Source organism: Biomphalaria glabrata, chromosome 9 (genome assembly GCF_947242115.1).
Source record: "Biomphalaria glabrata chromosome 9, xgBioGlab47.1, whole genome shotgun sequence".
Classification (NCBI taxonomy): Eukaryota; Metazoa; Mollusca; class Gastropoda; family Planorbidae; genus Biomphalaria; species Biomphalaria glabrata.
Genome location: NC_074719.1, coordinates 27,087,198 through 27,103,226, shown reverse-complemented (window position 1 = coordinate 27,103,226; position 16,029 = coordinate 27,087,198). Strand labels below are relative to the sequence as shown.

The following is a 16,029-nucleotide window of genomic DNA, read 5'->3' as shown; positions in this document are numbered from 1 at the left end:
GTTAACCGTTGGCCAAAGAAACAGATAATCTTAACACCATCACAAGATCTGAAAGGGAAACTTCACTTTTTTATGACAAAACATTAAAGGTAAAACATGATTTTACCAGCCGTTGTAGTAGTAAACACTGTTTTACACAAACCTACACCTGATATTATTAAAATAACTACTTTAAGCAACACTACAGTTCAAGGACACGTCGGTGGCATGAGTTCTAAAATTAAAAGCTTATTATTATTTGCAAACGACATATATACAGTTTGGGATCAGCGGTGTCACAGGCCATGACAGGGTGTAGTGATGTGTGTTGCAAACTGCATTAGGGTCGCCGTCTCCTTATTTTTACTCAGGATTGACCCACAAAACCTTTCCCATGTTTGAATATAGTTGCAAGGCAGGAGAGTTTTGAATTCAGTTTTACTTCGGCTAGGTGGGTAGCCAGCCAAGGCTAATGAGCCCTTCATGCTTGACGCTTACTGGCTTCGCCCCTTCTCCTGTTAGTGATAACATGTTTACGGACTCAATATACGAGCAACACTTGAAAGATCAAGAAATACACCAGAAACTGTTCTTTGCGAAAACTTTATTAATTAATATTTAATGTTTATCTTATCTTATCTTATATAATACAGACGTTACTTCAAAAAAGAAGATGATTACGTCCTACGCGTCATGCATTTAGTCATGCATATTAACCAATGACTTAAATTCTGCCAAGTCACTGGTTTTCCTGGCTAGCTCAGGCAACCCATTCCATGCTCTAATAGCACTAGGGAAGAAGGAATATTTGTACAAATTTGTCCTAGCATATGGGATGAGGAATGTGCCTTTATCTTTGTGTCTTTCAGAGTATTTTATTAAATTTTGTTTTTGTATTTGAAGATTATGGTTCAGTGTTTTATGTATTATTGCTACTTTACTTTTGAGCCTTCTGTCCTGAAGGCTTTCTAAATTTAGTGATTTTACTAAAGGTGTTACTCTAGTCAAATGTGAATATTCGTTTGTTATGAATCGCACTGCTCTATTTTGTGTCTGTTCTAGTTTCTTAATGTTTTCTTGAGTTGAGGGGTCCCAAACAGAGGATGCATATTCTATTATTGGCCTAACCAAGGTTAAATAACATTTTAGTTTTATGTTCTTATTTGATTTATAGAAATTTCTTTTAATAAATCCTAATGCTTTGTTTGATTTTTTTGTAGTTTCATCAATATGTGGATTCCATGATAGTTTTTCATTTATTATAACACCTAGGTATTTTGCGTTTTTAGTCTGTGTTACTGGTTTGCCATGAATAAGATAAGTGGAATTAATTTGTTTTAGTTTTTTTGTTACTCTTAACAACTGACATTTTTCTGGGTGGAAAGACATGCTCCAATTTGATTCCCATTTCTGTAATTCATCTAATTCTCTTTGTAAAATATCTGTGTCTTGTGTTGTTTTTATTGTTCTATATATTATGCAATCGTCTGCAAATAATCTGACTTTTGTTCCTGAAGTAATGCAATTTGGTAAATCATTTATGTAAATTAAAAATAGTAGTGGACCCAAGACTGTTCCTTGAGGTACACCTGAGTTTACTGTTATCGGTGTTGATTTAGAGCCATTTATTATTACAGTTTGTTCTCTCCCTATCAGAAAGTCTTTAATCCACTGATGCAGTGGACCATTAATGCCGAAATATTTTAATTTTTTAAGCAAACTATGGTGGTGAACTTTGTCAAAAGCCTTAGAAAAATCTAGTAAGATAGCATCTATTTGTTCACTATTATCTAAACCTTTTGAAAAATCATCAATTAGTCCTATTAGTTGTGTTTCACATGATCTATATTTCCTAAAGCCATGTTGGTATGGTGTGAGGACATTATGTTTGTCTAAGTGGTTTATGATGTTGCTACATATTATGTGTTCTAGGATTTTACATGTGATGCTGGTAAGTGATACTGGTCTGTAGTTTCCTGGGTCAGATTTTTCTCCTTTTTTAAATAGGGGGGTGACATTAGCTTCTTTCCAGTCCTTTGGTACTCTGCCCTGGTTAAGTGAAGCCTGAAAGAGTATTTTGAACACTGGGGCTAGCTCATTACTTAGTTCTTTGAGTAATCTAGCTGGAATACCATCAGGTCCAGAAGCTTTATTTGGTTTGGTGTTGGCTAATAGTTTTTGAATTCCATTTTCTTGTACTACTATATCTTCTATGTTGTCTACTTGGTTCAAATTCAGTAATATGTCTTTGTCTCCTGGGGCTGAGAATGCTGATGCAAAGTATTTATTTAGAATGTTTGCTTTAGTTTCATTATCATTATGTATTATGTTATGTTCATCTTTTAATGGCGCTACGCCTGTTGTTTCCATTTTTTTAGACTTAATGTATGACCATAGGTTTTTGTTGTTGTCTTTAGATATTACATTGTTTATGTATTCACTCTGCAGCTGTCTGCTTACTTTTTGGGTTAAGTGTTTAATTTTTATATACTTTTTGTAAACTCTTTCTGCATTAGTTTCTTTAAATTTTCTATATAGGTTTTCCTTCTGTTTACAAAGCTTCTTTAGTCTATTATTAAACCAGCATTTATTTATTTTGTTTGATGTGTATTTAGTTGGTATTTGATTTTCTATAATGCTTTTAAGATGGTTTTTAATGAAATTCCAGAGGTCATCGACTGGTTGGTTAATGTCTTTTTCTAATAAGAATGTTTGTTGAAAGTTTAATGCAGCTTGGTGTAGTTGTGTTAGGTTACATTTATTCCAGAGTAAGATTTTTCTTTTGGGTTTTATATTGGCTAATGCTTTTATCTGACTGTGTTTGAAGCACTACTTCATAGAACAACACATTCCTATTTGAAACACAACATCTGGAGCAACGGATGATAAACTGGCAAAAAGACATTTCCAGTTTGTTTGGTGATTCCAGCAGTACATATTAATTTTTATTTTAATTGGTTTCAATTTGAATTTTATCAAAAAAAAAAAAAAAGAAAGATCTCTATAATTTAATATGTAGCTTTAAATTACTTTTTCACTTTTCAACTCACTACAGATAGAAATTAGTTGTAAAACAATGTTGATGAATTTGAAAAAAATTGCAAGTTAAACAGGGGGTCTACCGAAAACCAGAAAACAAGGCAAGGGGTCTACGAGAGAAAAAAGTTTGGAACCACTGCAGTCTAGACACATGTATGTTGCCCAGCTCTTACAAGTATAAAGAAGTGTGCTCACAACACAGGCGTTGTAGACTAGGATTTTGGTTGCCGTAGTCAATTTGGCTTGGAGAGTTTTGCCACTGCTAGAGAAGCCTTTTGTATTATTTTTGTCAGATCATTGTCTAAATATAAGTTGCTGGCGATTGTTGATCACAAGAAGGTGAATTCCTGCACCACCGTTAAGGTGTGATTTCCAGTATGTATCGCGGGTATTTCTGCGACGTTTTTTGCCAGTAGAGGGTTATTGTAAGGCTAAACTCTTGAAAAGCAGCTGCCAAAGCATTCATCAGCCTTTGTAATCCTTCTTGTGAATGAGATATTACGCCGCATCGTCGGCGAACAGCAGTTCCCTAATCAAGATACGCCGTCTCTTCGTTTTGGCTTTAAGACTTGCCAGGTTAAAAAGCTTTCTATCGGATCTACTTCCAGGGATTTAAAAGCGCTGGTTAGTACAATTGAAAAAAAAAAAAGATTCTAAACAGTACTGTTCTCCGCTCTTGATGGAGAATGGCCCTGCACATTTTCATGAAAAGCTGACACTAGCTTCCGTAGCTTGTTTGGACAGCCGATTCTCTCTAATAGGGGAAAGAGAAAATCATATCTGTTGTAGATTTACCTGCCCTTAAAACAAACTGCGATTCTGGATAAACTCGTTCCGCCAAGATATGCAGCCGCTTCAGTATTACTCTAGCATAGGCCTTTCCAACTATGCCAGAAAGTAAAATACCTAGTATGTAGTACACTTTTTAATATTCCAATTATAAGCATTTAGATCTAGTGTCAGACTAGTTGCCAACAGTAACCTTAGCAACTTAGCTCCGCCTTTTTTCTAGAACGTTCTATAACAGAAGTGCTATGACGTTATTGGAAGCGTGGTTTGTCGGGAAATATTTTTATCTGGGCGCATGAGTTTGTAGACTGAACTTAAAGAGACAAGTCGCATAATTTTGAGTTGTAGAATTAATACATTTGTTTGAATCTATTTTAGGAGCTTAGAAGGAGATATTGTAATTGCACTGTTTCATTTTGTACATTATGTATTTTATGAGTGAATCCTAGTTCCTGAATTAAAGTTTTTGTATTTTGAAATAAAGGATCTTCATTATTTGAATTTCTAAAGATATTTAGTATATAAGTATATGAATCTGCAGCATCATAGGATGTTCGTTTGAGTGCTCAATAAAGATCAGAGATAAAAGTCTTCAATAAACCAAGTACTAAAAGAGCATTGTCTGATCAACACAACACTATAGTAGCCTCAAGTCATCTTCACATTTTCACACTCGAACAAACCAGAAGAACCTGTGACATCTAGACTTAATTTGAAAAAAAAAACGATGCGGAAAATTTTCCTAAACATTAATTTATTAAACTCTTGAATAAATCAATGTAGTTTTTTTCAAAAACGCGACAGTCCTTTCAAAACCGATATTGGGCTTAAACCTATAACTAAATCTCTAGCCAAATTTAAATTTATTTAATGTTTTACTTGAAAAGTAATAACAGTTAAACTAGAGTTTTCCCAGTGTGGCCAACGAGCTAGTAATTCTTTTCTCAGCCATAATATACAACTGTTTAATTTCCAGGAAAATCCTTAGAGTCATTTTTGAGATCAGCTGTCCATGTAGGTCCTTAGCTGGTTTCATGTTCCATAAAGTTCTGACTTGAATAGATATATTGTAAATTGGCACATGGAAACAAAAGATTGTCCATCCCTGGTGTACACAAATTATGAAGAGGACTAATTTAATCTTTTATCACCACATTTGTCAAGTACAATTAGTTTTCCTTGTTCGATACCAAACAAAATAATTAATAATAAATTAACTAGGCCTAATTGTTTTTGTTTTTTTAAATTGAGTCTTGTTTTTTCAGATGCAAAAAATAATTTTTCCAAATTTTAACTTGATGCGAGATTGGGTTTGGTAGAAATAACGTGTACCAGGCGGACAGAGTGAGTTGATAGAAGCTTTGTGAGAACACAGGATATTATGTAACAAAATGTTTATTTTGACACATCTTAAGACGTACGTGATAATTTCTGCACTAATAAACTATGTTCTATATTTCCTTCTCATTTTGTCCTCAATGTCTAGTTGTGTAAGATTTGGTTTTAGACCACACCGCCTTCTAAATATATTACTTTTACCAGGTAATATCCACTTGGTGAGAACTGAAAAGAACAAGAAAATCATTTTTAAAAAATACATAAAACAACAACAACAACAATACCTTCATTATTTAACTTCAAATATGATAAAATTATTTAAAAAAATAAATACATTTGGGGGGGGGGTTCAATTCGGGAATCGAACCCGTGACACCGTCAGCTGCGCACACAAACACACACAAATCCTGCGTTTTTTTTAATTTGGCCAGCGAGGTAGTTATAGTTTACGATGGTTTATTATTTAATTATTTATTAGTATGTACATTATAAAGTTGTGATTTAGAACTCATAAGATCTAGTCTACCCAATACACGAGGCCTCTCTATTGGCCTGTCTGATTACAGCCAGCGGAACCTTGCATAATTTTCTACATCATGTAGACAAAAAGAATTATGTCAACATTGTAGTGATGTTGAGTGTGTACTACTGACAGGTGGGATTAAATAATAATCTAGTTGATGAGAGCCCTTCAGATAGGGTCTGGGCAAAGAGTCTAGCTTTCATTCCTGACTGAAGGTACGTGGTTGTTTCTTGTTTTTTTAATTAATTTTTTTTTTGCTTTAGAGGGGGAAATGCGTATTTTCAGATGATGATAATAATAATAATAATCTTTATTGTCCGTATGGAAATTTGTCTTACAATTTGTGCATTACACCAAACAAAACGTTGTCACTATAAGAAACCAAAGTGTACATTCACACCAGACGCACTCATAATTTACATGTGACAAGGTTTATATCAGATTGTTCTTATTTTTAATGATTTGATTGTCAGGGGAACAAAAGAGTGTTTTTGTCTGTCTGTCTTTGCCATCGGTGTCTTGTATCTCTTTTCTGATGGTAAAATCACAAAATCCTGACACAAGGGTGATTCTTTGTTTCGAGGATCTTGTTAGCATTTTTATAGATGATTGTCTCAAACAACTGCCCAAAATGGGGTTTGTATTTTGCCAATGATTTTACCAGCAGCATTTAGGATTCTATAAAGTTTAATTTTATTTTTAATGCTCAGATTGCCATACCAGGCAGTGATATTGAAACTTAAAATATTGCAGAAGTGAGCTTGATAAAACATAACCAAGGCCTTTTCGCTAACATTAAACGAGGACAGTTTTCTTAGTAATCGTAGTCTTTGCTGCCCTTTTTTGCTGATATAATCAGTATTTGCAGTAAAATTTAGTTTATTGTCTTGGATAGTACCAAGGTATTTAAATGTTTGCACTATTTCAATAGTCTCTCCAGCTACAGAAACAATTTCATTTTCCTTCTTTTCCCTACAAAAATCGATTATCATTTCCTTGGGGTTTTTTTTTACATTTAATAAAAAAAAATTATCTTTACAGTATTTTTCAATGTGTTCTATTTCTCTGAAATACTCATTTACGTCTGAGCTCTCTGAGAGCAGGGCAAGAAGAGCCGCATCATCAGCGAATTTGTGAAATAGTAAAAAGAACTGTCGGATTGAAAATCATTGGTGTACAAACTGAACCACAATGGGGATGTCACAGCCCCCCTGGGGCACCCCTGTGTTAACTATGCGTTCATTTGATAGAACATTGTTTACCCTAACCCTCTGAGATCTCTGGGTCAAAAATTCATTAGCCCATAGTATTATGTATGGACTAATCTTCAACGCTTTCATCTTTTCAATGAGTAAATGAAGTTGTATAGTGTTAAAAGCTGATGAGAAATCAATAAAGAGCAATCTTACATAAGTGTTCGGTAAGTCCAAGTGTTTGTAGACACAATTTAAAATAAACTGTACTCGCGTATTTTCGAGTCCATTTGCGTACAAAATACGCAAGATGCGTACTTGTAGGCAACTCTGCCAATATTATAATATGAACTACTGAATATTATGTTTCAAAAATATAAACAGACATGCATACACTATCTATCTATCTATCTATCTATCTATCTATCTATCTATCTATCTATCTATCTATCTATCTATCTATCTATCTATCTATCTATCTATCTATCTATCTATCTATCTATCTATCTATATATATATATATATATCTATATAGCTATCTATCTATTTATATATCTATCTATCTATTTATATATCTATCTATCTATCCATCCATCCATCCATCTATCCATCTATCTATCTATCTATATCTGTTTCTTTTAATTTCTCTTAAATTCATGTATTGTTTTAAACAGTGGTGCATTAAAAAAATAGCTTGCATAATTAATTTAAAAAATGAAACGGTTCCATTTCGGTACTCCGGTGCACAGGGTAGCTCTTGCAAATAAACTTAATAAGCCATAAACTCTGGTTAAATCAGATTTTTAATAGCTTTTCTAGTTTTTGAGATTTAAACTTGCAAATCGAACAGACTACACACAACTATAAGTGGCTTTACCCTTATGGGAGCCGCTAAAAATTCGTCTGTTTTACAACTATCAAATCCGATCTACGGATATAACATGTCGTGGCTTATAATCTGCTGAAATAATTGAACATTTAGATAGAATGACATTTGAACCACATTTGTGAGAATTACAGTTGCCTATATTATTTCGGTTTTATGTTATTCAGAATATCCTCCCTTGACCTATTTAATAAATATAAAGGCACTATATTATTATTATTATTATTATTATTATTATTATTATTATTATTATTATTATTATTATTATTTATTTATTTATTTCTTATTATATTATTATTGTTATTATTGTTTTTCATCCCTGTCTACTGAAAACTAAAAACTAAATTGTACAGTCAAGTATATTTAGGATACATACATTTAATTTTATAATTTTGCACATTAAAGATACAAGCACAATCTGTATCTACAATCTTTTTTTTTTTTTTAATCGGGTTGCAATGATTGTTAGTTCAACGTTTAAAGGATATAATTTCCTTCACTTGAATACTAGTATCTAGCCTTCTTTAAATTGAATTGGAACGAACGTCTCAGTTTGAAATGGTGCTTTCTTATTCATAGTAGGCTACATAGAAAGTAATCACATAAATGTTTTTTTATTTTGCTTTTGTCTTTATGTTTATGTGGACAAATTAATATCTATATTATAAAGTAGAATGTGTGGAGTATGTATGTATGTATGTATGTATGTTACTTATAGACATCAAAACCGCTTGACCAATTATGATAAAACTAGGCAGGAATGTTCCTTGGGTACCAACTTAGACCTTAGTGAATGTATTGTAGCCCTAAAACAAATGTAAGACCCTCAAAAAAAATAAAGTTGTCCGACTCTATTACAGCTATAGTATTTTATGGATCTAGGCCATGTCTACAATGTTGACATGAGAAAAGATAGAAAGGATTTAGACCTAGATCTAATTTTAAGAAATACACTTTGCGCAGATAGTTTTTTACTTTGACACATGAAAAGACAAAAGAAGATCCATTGATTTCATTATTTAATAAAATTAACCTTCAATTTTGTGTTTCAAAAGCATTTTTTACATTAATTAGTTCCTTATATCTGTGATTACAGATTTCCTGACGAACATTCTTTCATTAGACAATTCAGTAATGAATCGCGTATTAAATATTAATTCGTTTAATTGTTTACTTTATAATCCCATCCCTAGATCTAAAACTCTAATTCAACTCTAAGATGATAAAACTTCTCTTCGCACAGATAGTTTTATACTTTAACACATAAACATATTAATTAAAGTCCATTCATTTCATATTTTGATCAAATAAACATTCAAATTTGGTTTTCTAAAGCTACATTCGTTTACGAAAGCTGCGAAGCCGAGTTGAGATAGGCCTAGATCTATATTCATTCATGAATCGCGTACTAAAAATTATTTCGTTTAATTGTTCACTTTATAATCCCATTTATTTAACAAAGCTATCGCTCTTTTCGTTTTTAATAGATAAGAATGTATCGACTTCGGGTAAACCATTTTCGCAAAACTAATTTTATTTTCGTAGCGAAAGAAAAATAACGTGAAAGGATCATTAGCTACGTTTAACATACATCTAAATCCAATCCACTAGATTATTCAAAAGCAAATGTTTTAATTTAAAAAAAAAAATTGGATTTAAGCCTATTAGCTATTTTTACATTGACACATTCGCTTTACTTATTACATTATTATTTCGTTTAATTGTTTACAAAACTCTCTCAGTGACTATATCGACAGTAATGCGCAAATAAAGACCCGCGGGTCGCGGGTAACATATGTCTAGTATATATATCTATATTATAAAGTAGAATGTGAGGGGTATGTATGTATGTTACTTATAGACATCAAAACCGCTTGACCAATCTTGATAAAACTAGGCAGGAATGTTCCTTGGGTACCAACTTAGACCTTAGTGAATGTATTGTAGCCCTAAAACAAATGTAAGACCCTCAAAAAAAATAAAGTTGTCCGACTCTATTACAGCTATAGTATTTTATGGATCTAGGCCATGTCTACAATGTTGACATGAGAAAAGATAGAAAGGATTTAGACCTATATCTAATTTTAAGAAATACACTTTGCGCAGATAGTTTTTTACTTTGACACATGAAAAGACAAAAGAAGATCCATTGATTTCATTATATAATAAAATTAATCTTCAATTTTGTGTTTCAAAAGCATTTTGTACATTAATTAGTTCCTTATATCTGTGACTACAGATTTCCTGACGAACATTCTTTCATTAGACAATTCCGTAATGAATCGCGTACTAAATATTAATTCGTTTAATTGTTTACTTTATAATCCCATCCCTAGATCTAAAACTCTAATTCAACTCTAAGATGATAAAACTTCTCTTCGCACATATAGTTTTATACTTTAACACATAAACATATTAATTAAAGTCCATTCATTTCATATTTTGATCAAATAAACATTCAAATTTGGTTTTCTAAAGCTACATTTATTTACGAAAGCTGCGAAGCCGAGTTGAGATAGACCTAGATCTATATTCATTCATGAATCGCGTACTAAATATAATTTCGTTTAATTGTTCACTTTATAATCCCATTCATTTAACAAAGCTATCGCTCTTTTCGTTTTTAATAGATAAGAATGTATCGACTTTGGGTAAACCATTTTCGCAAAACTAATTTTATTTTCGTAGCGAAACTGAAATAACGTGAAAGGATCATTAGCTACGTTTAACATACATCTAAATCCAATCCACTAGATTATTCAAAAGAAATGTTTTAATTAAAAAAAAATGGATTTAAGCCTATTAGCTATTTTGATTTGATAGCATTATTCACACTATTTTTACATTGACACATTCGCTTTACTTATTACATTATTATTTCGTTTAATTGCTTACAAAACACTCTCAGTGACTATATCGAAAGTAATGCGCAAATAAAGACCCGCGGGTCGCGGGTAACATATGTCTAGTATATATCTATATTATAAAGTAGAATGTGAGGGGTATGTATGTATGTATGTTACTTATAGACATCAAAACCGCTTGACCAATCTTGATAAAACTAGGCAGGAATGTTCCTTGGGTACCAACTTAGACCGTAGTGTATGTATTGTAGCCCTAAAACAAACTTAAGACCCTCAAAAAAAATAAAGTTGTCCGACTCTATTACAGCTATAGTATTTTATGGATCTAGGCCATGTCTACAATGTTGACATGAGAAAAGATAGAAAGGATTTAGACCTAGATCTAATTTTAAGAAATACACTTTGCGCAGATAGTTTTTTACTTTGACACATGAAAAGACAAAAGAAGATCCATTGATTTCATTATATAATAAAATTAACCTTCAATTTTGTGTTTCAAAAGCATTTTTTACATTAATTAGTTCCTTATATCTGTGATTACAGATTTCCTGACGAACATTCTTTCATTAGACAATTCCGTAATGAATCGCGTACTAAATATTAATTCGTTTAATTGTTTACTTTATAATCCCATCCCTAGATCTAAAACTCTAATTCAACTCTATTAACACATAAACATATTAATTAAAGTCCATTCATTTCATATTTTGATCAAATAAACATTCAAATTTGGTTTTCTAAAGCTACATTCGTTTACGAAAGCTGCGAAGCCGAGTTGAGATAGGCCTAGATCTATATTCATTCATGAATCGCGTACTAAAAATTATTTCGTTTAATTGTTCACTTTATAATCCCATTCATTTTACAAAGCTATCGCTCTTTTCGTTTTTAATAGATATGAATGTATCGGCTTCGGGTAATCCCATTTTCGCAAACCTAATTTTATTTTCGTAGCGAAAGAGAAAAAACTTGAAAGGATTATTAGTTAAGTTTAACATACATCTAAATCCAATCCACTAGATTAGTAAACACAAACTAAGACCCGTAGGCCGCGGGTAATGTCTGGCGAACATCCTTTCATTAGACATTACCAAATAGTTACACATTAACAGTGATTAACACATCACTCTACTGAGTCTATTTCTAGGCCTAGGTCTATAACTCTTATTGAACTCTAAGATGAAAAAACTTCTTTTCGCAAAGATAGTTTTATGCTTTAACACATAAACATACTAATTATGGTCCATTCATTTCATATTTTAATCAAATTAACATTGAAATTTGTTTTTCTAAAGCATTTTTAATACATTCGTTCGCTGTTCGCTAAATAAAGCTGCGTTGCCGTGTTGAGATAGGCCTATATTCATTCATGAGAAAAGGTCACGCATGCGCAACACAGAATTAACTCTATAAAAGCCAATTTTTAACTCTAGATTAGTGTAGATTTAGATCTATGTCTACCTCAAGATCTACTTTATACTGTAACACATGAACATACAAAATTAAGTCTATTCATCTCAAATTTTAATCAAATATATGTAGGCCTACAAGCAAATGTTTTAATTTGAACAAATGGATTTAAGCCTATTACCTATTCTGATTTGATAGCTTCATTCACACTATTTTTACATTGACACATTCGCTTTACTTATTACATTATTATTTCGTTTAATTGTTTACAAAACACTCTCAGTGACTATATCGACAGTAATGCGTAAATAAAGACCCGCGGGTCGCGGGTAACATATGTCTAGTATATTATAAAGTAGAATGTGTGGTGTATGTATGTATGTATGGATGTATGTTACTTATAGACATCAAAACCGCTTGACCAATCTTGATAAAACTAGGCAGGAATGTTCCTTGGGTACCAACTTAGACCGTAGTGTATGTATTGTAGCCCTAAAACAAACTTAAGACCCTCAAAGCCGACTCTATTACAGCTATAGTATTTTGTGGATCTAGGCCATGTCTACAATGTTGACATGAGAAAAGATGGAAAGGATTTAGACCTAGATCTAATTTTTAGAAATACACTTTGCGCAGATAGTTTTTTACTTTGACACATGAAAATATAAAAGAAGATCCATTGATTTCATTATATAATAAAATTAACCTTCAATTTTGTGTTTCAAAAGCGTTTTTTACATTAATTAGTTCCTTATATCTGTGATTACAGATTTCCTGACGAACATTCTTTCATTAGACAATTCCGTAATGAATCGCGTACTAAATATTAATTCGTTTAATTGTTTACTTTATAATCCCATCCCTAGATCTAAAACTCTAATTCAACTCTAAGATGATAAAACTTCTCTTCGCACAGATAGTTTTATACTTTAACACATAAACATATTAATTGAAGTCCATTCATTTCATATTTTGATCAAATAAACATTCAAATTTGGTTTTTAAAGCTACATCCATCTACGAAAGCTGCGAAGCCGAGTTGAGATAGGCCTAGATCTATATTCATTCATGAATCGCGTACTAAAAATTATTTCGTTTAATTGTTCACTTTATAATCCCATTCATTTAACAAAGCTATCGCTCTTTTCGTTTTTAATAAATATGAATTTATCGGCTTCGGGTAATCCCATTTTTGCAAACCTAATTTTATTTTCGTAGCGAAAGAGAAAAAACTTGAAAGGATCATTAGTTAAGTTTAACATACATCTAAATCCAATCCACTACATTTGTAAAAACACAAACTTAGACCCGAAGGCCGCGGGTAAAGTCTGGCGAACATCCTTTCATTAGACATTACCAAATGGTTACACATTAACAGTGATTAACACATCTCTCTACTGAGTCTATTCCTAGGCCTAGGTCTAAAACTCTTATTGAACTCTAAGATAATAAAACTTCTTTTCGCAAAGATAGTTTTATGCTTTAACACATAAACATACTAATTATTGTCCACTCATTTCATATTTTAATCAAATTAACATTCAAATTTGTTTTTCTAAAGCATTTTTAATACATTCGTTCGCTGTTCGCTAAATAAAGCTGCGTAGCCGTGTTGAGATAGGCCCATATTCATTCATGAAAAAAGGTCACGCATGCGCAACACAGAATGAACTCTATAAAAGGCAACTAGATTAGTGTAGATTTAGATCTATGTCTACCTCAAGATCTACTTTTTACTTTAACACATGAACATACAAAATTAAGTCTATTCATCTCAATTTTTAATCAAATATATGTAGGCCTACAAGCAAATATTTCAATTTAAAAAAATGGATTGAAGCCTATTAGCTATTTTGATTTGATAGCTTCATTCACACCATTTTTACATTGACACATTCGCTTTACTTATTACATTATTATTTCGTTTAATTGTTTACAAAACACTCTCAGTGACTATATCGACAGTAATGCGCAAATAAAGACCCGCGGGTCGCGGGTAACATATGTCTAGTATATATATATATATATATATTACAATTGTTTAGAGCTACTTACTCCACTTTTGCCCCTTTAAAACAGGACATCCTGCATGTTCAGTCAAAATATCCAATTCATGTGCAGGGTTATAGTTGTACCACAACAAAGCCATATTCTAAGGACATCAGATAAAACTATTTCAATCAATCAAAGTTCTGATGCAACGGCTATTTTTTTTTCTTTTCAGAAAGTGAACCTTCTAATTTTAAAAATTATATATACAAGCAGATTTTTTAAAACATTACACCACTTTTCAATGAAAAACTTCAGGGGAAGTAAGTCTTATTAAAAAATTCACAAGCTTCTTTACTAATAAATCAAGCTTCATTCATAGATTCGCGCATTGGCACAAAAAATTGCATCTAAGGTCACAACTGAAAAAGTATCAATGGATCATTATAAAATAGATTTTCCATTTATTAACTAACTCATGGACTAGAATTGTAAGTTTAAAAACAAAAATGAATAGTTTTATACCGCTCAGTTTTCACACATCGTCATTAGGCTATACACTTGACGACAATCTAAATTACAATAAATAGAGGCCAGACATAGATCTAGATTTAGATTTAATTGTATTAAACAATTTAAACAAAATTTACATTTATAATTCATTAAGAAAATAGTTTATCTTCTAACAGCTTAGGGGTGCAGATTTATTTATATAATCAGTAGTATCACATCAAGAAGTGAATCTGTAACACAGCCTAGTAGTAGACCTACTAATCCTGATCATAATATTGACCTAGATCTAGTAGATCTAGATTCTATTTATAGATTTATAGATCTAGTCCAGATTCTAGTCTAGACTAGGCTATAGATTTAGTTCTGGATCTTTATCTAGAGTCTATTTAGTCTAGACCTAGTCTAGGATGGCTGCCTGGTCGCGCGGTTTTTGCGCTGGACTGTCGTTTGGATTTATCGATGGTCCCGGGTTCAAACCCTGCCCGCTCCTATCCCCCGTCGTCCTGCGGGATGTTTGGACTAGGAAGTAAACTATCTTCAACTCTGAAGGAACATCCGAAACATGTAAAACGTTTTACAGATCGAGATCTAGATCGAGATCTAGATAGATCTAAATCTTCAAGAGTCTAGATCCAGATCTAAACTAGATCTATATCATATCTAGAACTAGTCAAGAAATCTATATATATTCTATATTCTGGATCTAGTCTAGACCTATTAAGTAAATCGAGTCTAGAGCGATTATGATCAGGATTAGTAGGCATAATAGTGGTTAATAGTGTATTAGCCTACTCTGTTCACATGGGAAACTGTTCCGTTGTGCAGGCCCTTAGATACTACGTCTACTCCAAAATATTAATCGAAATTGTTGGGAAGAAGTAGGTATCTGGGAGCAATGGCGTTATTGGGGTGGGGGCGAGGATGCGGTCCGCACTGGTGTACACCATTTTTATCTCGAGATATATTTTGGAGCAGTGACGTCACTAGGAGGTGGGGGTGTGAGGTGTGCGGTCCGTACCAGTCGACACAATTTTGCAGACACATTGAAAAGGATAATAATGAGTTAGAAGAGTCTTATCAAAAAAGACGTGTTGCACTATTTGCTTTTATGTGAAAAATAACAGCAATTTCTTTAAACAATCAAAACATTGGTGAATTTGATGGGGGCCGTCTCTGAGTTTGTGTGATAACACAAACTCTCTTTGTAATCTTTTTTTTCTCTTAAATTTTGTGCAAATTAATAAAAATAAAATAAAATAAAAACTATTCAAATTAGCATTGATATTTTTGTTATATGATGTTTGTGAAATGTCAATAAAATGCAAATTATTGATACTGCAATTGGATCTAGGTTTCACAAATATTCGCTCGCTTAAAACAGTACATAGTAGCCCATGAGTGGCCTACATACTAATAAGATTAGAATTTAATCACCCTTTGGGTGATATGTAGGAATTTAGTGGAGATATAATGGGTCTTAAAGAAAAACTAAAAAAAAATGAATAA

General features: G+C 32.3%; 1 protein-coding gene across 6 annotated transcripts in view; it reads right to left on the bottom strand.

Moving 5' to 3' along the window:
• Positions 1-5,184: 5,184 nt before the first annotated feature.
• Positions 5,185-16,029, bottom strand: part of LOC106058828 (prolyl 4-hydroxylase subunit alpha-2-like) — a 68,818-nt gene continuing 57,973 nt past the window's right edge. For 5 of the 6 annotated variants that reach the window (XM_056042874.1, XM_056042880.1, XM_056042878.1 and 2 more), the window contains exons 14-15: positions 14,077-14,173; positions 5,185-5,370 (exon numbers count right to left, since the gene is read on the bottom strand). In XM_056042874.1, coding sequence (XP_055898849.1) covers positions 5,252-5,370; positions 14,077-14,173 — 216 coding nt within the window. In that variant the 3' untranslated portion in view covers positions 5,185-5,251. The remainder of the gene's footprint in view (positions 5,371-14,076; positions 14,174-16,029) is intronic. The other variant, XM_056042875.1, reaches the window with a different exon arrangement.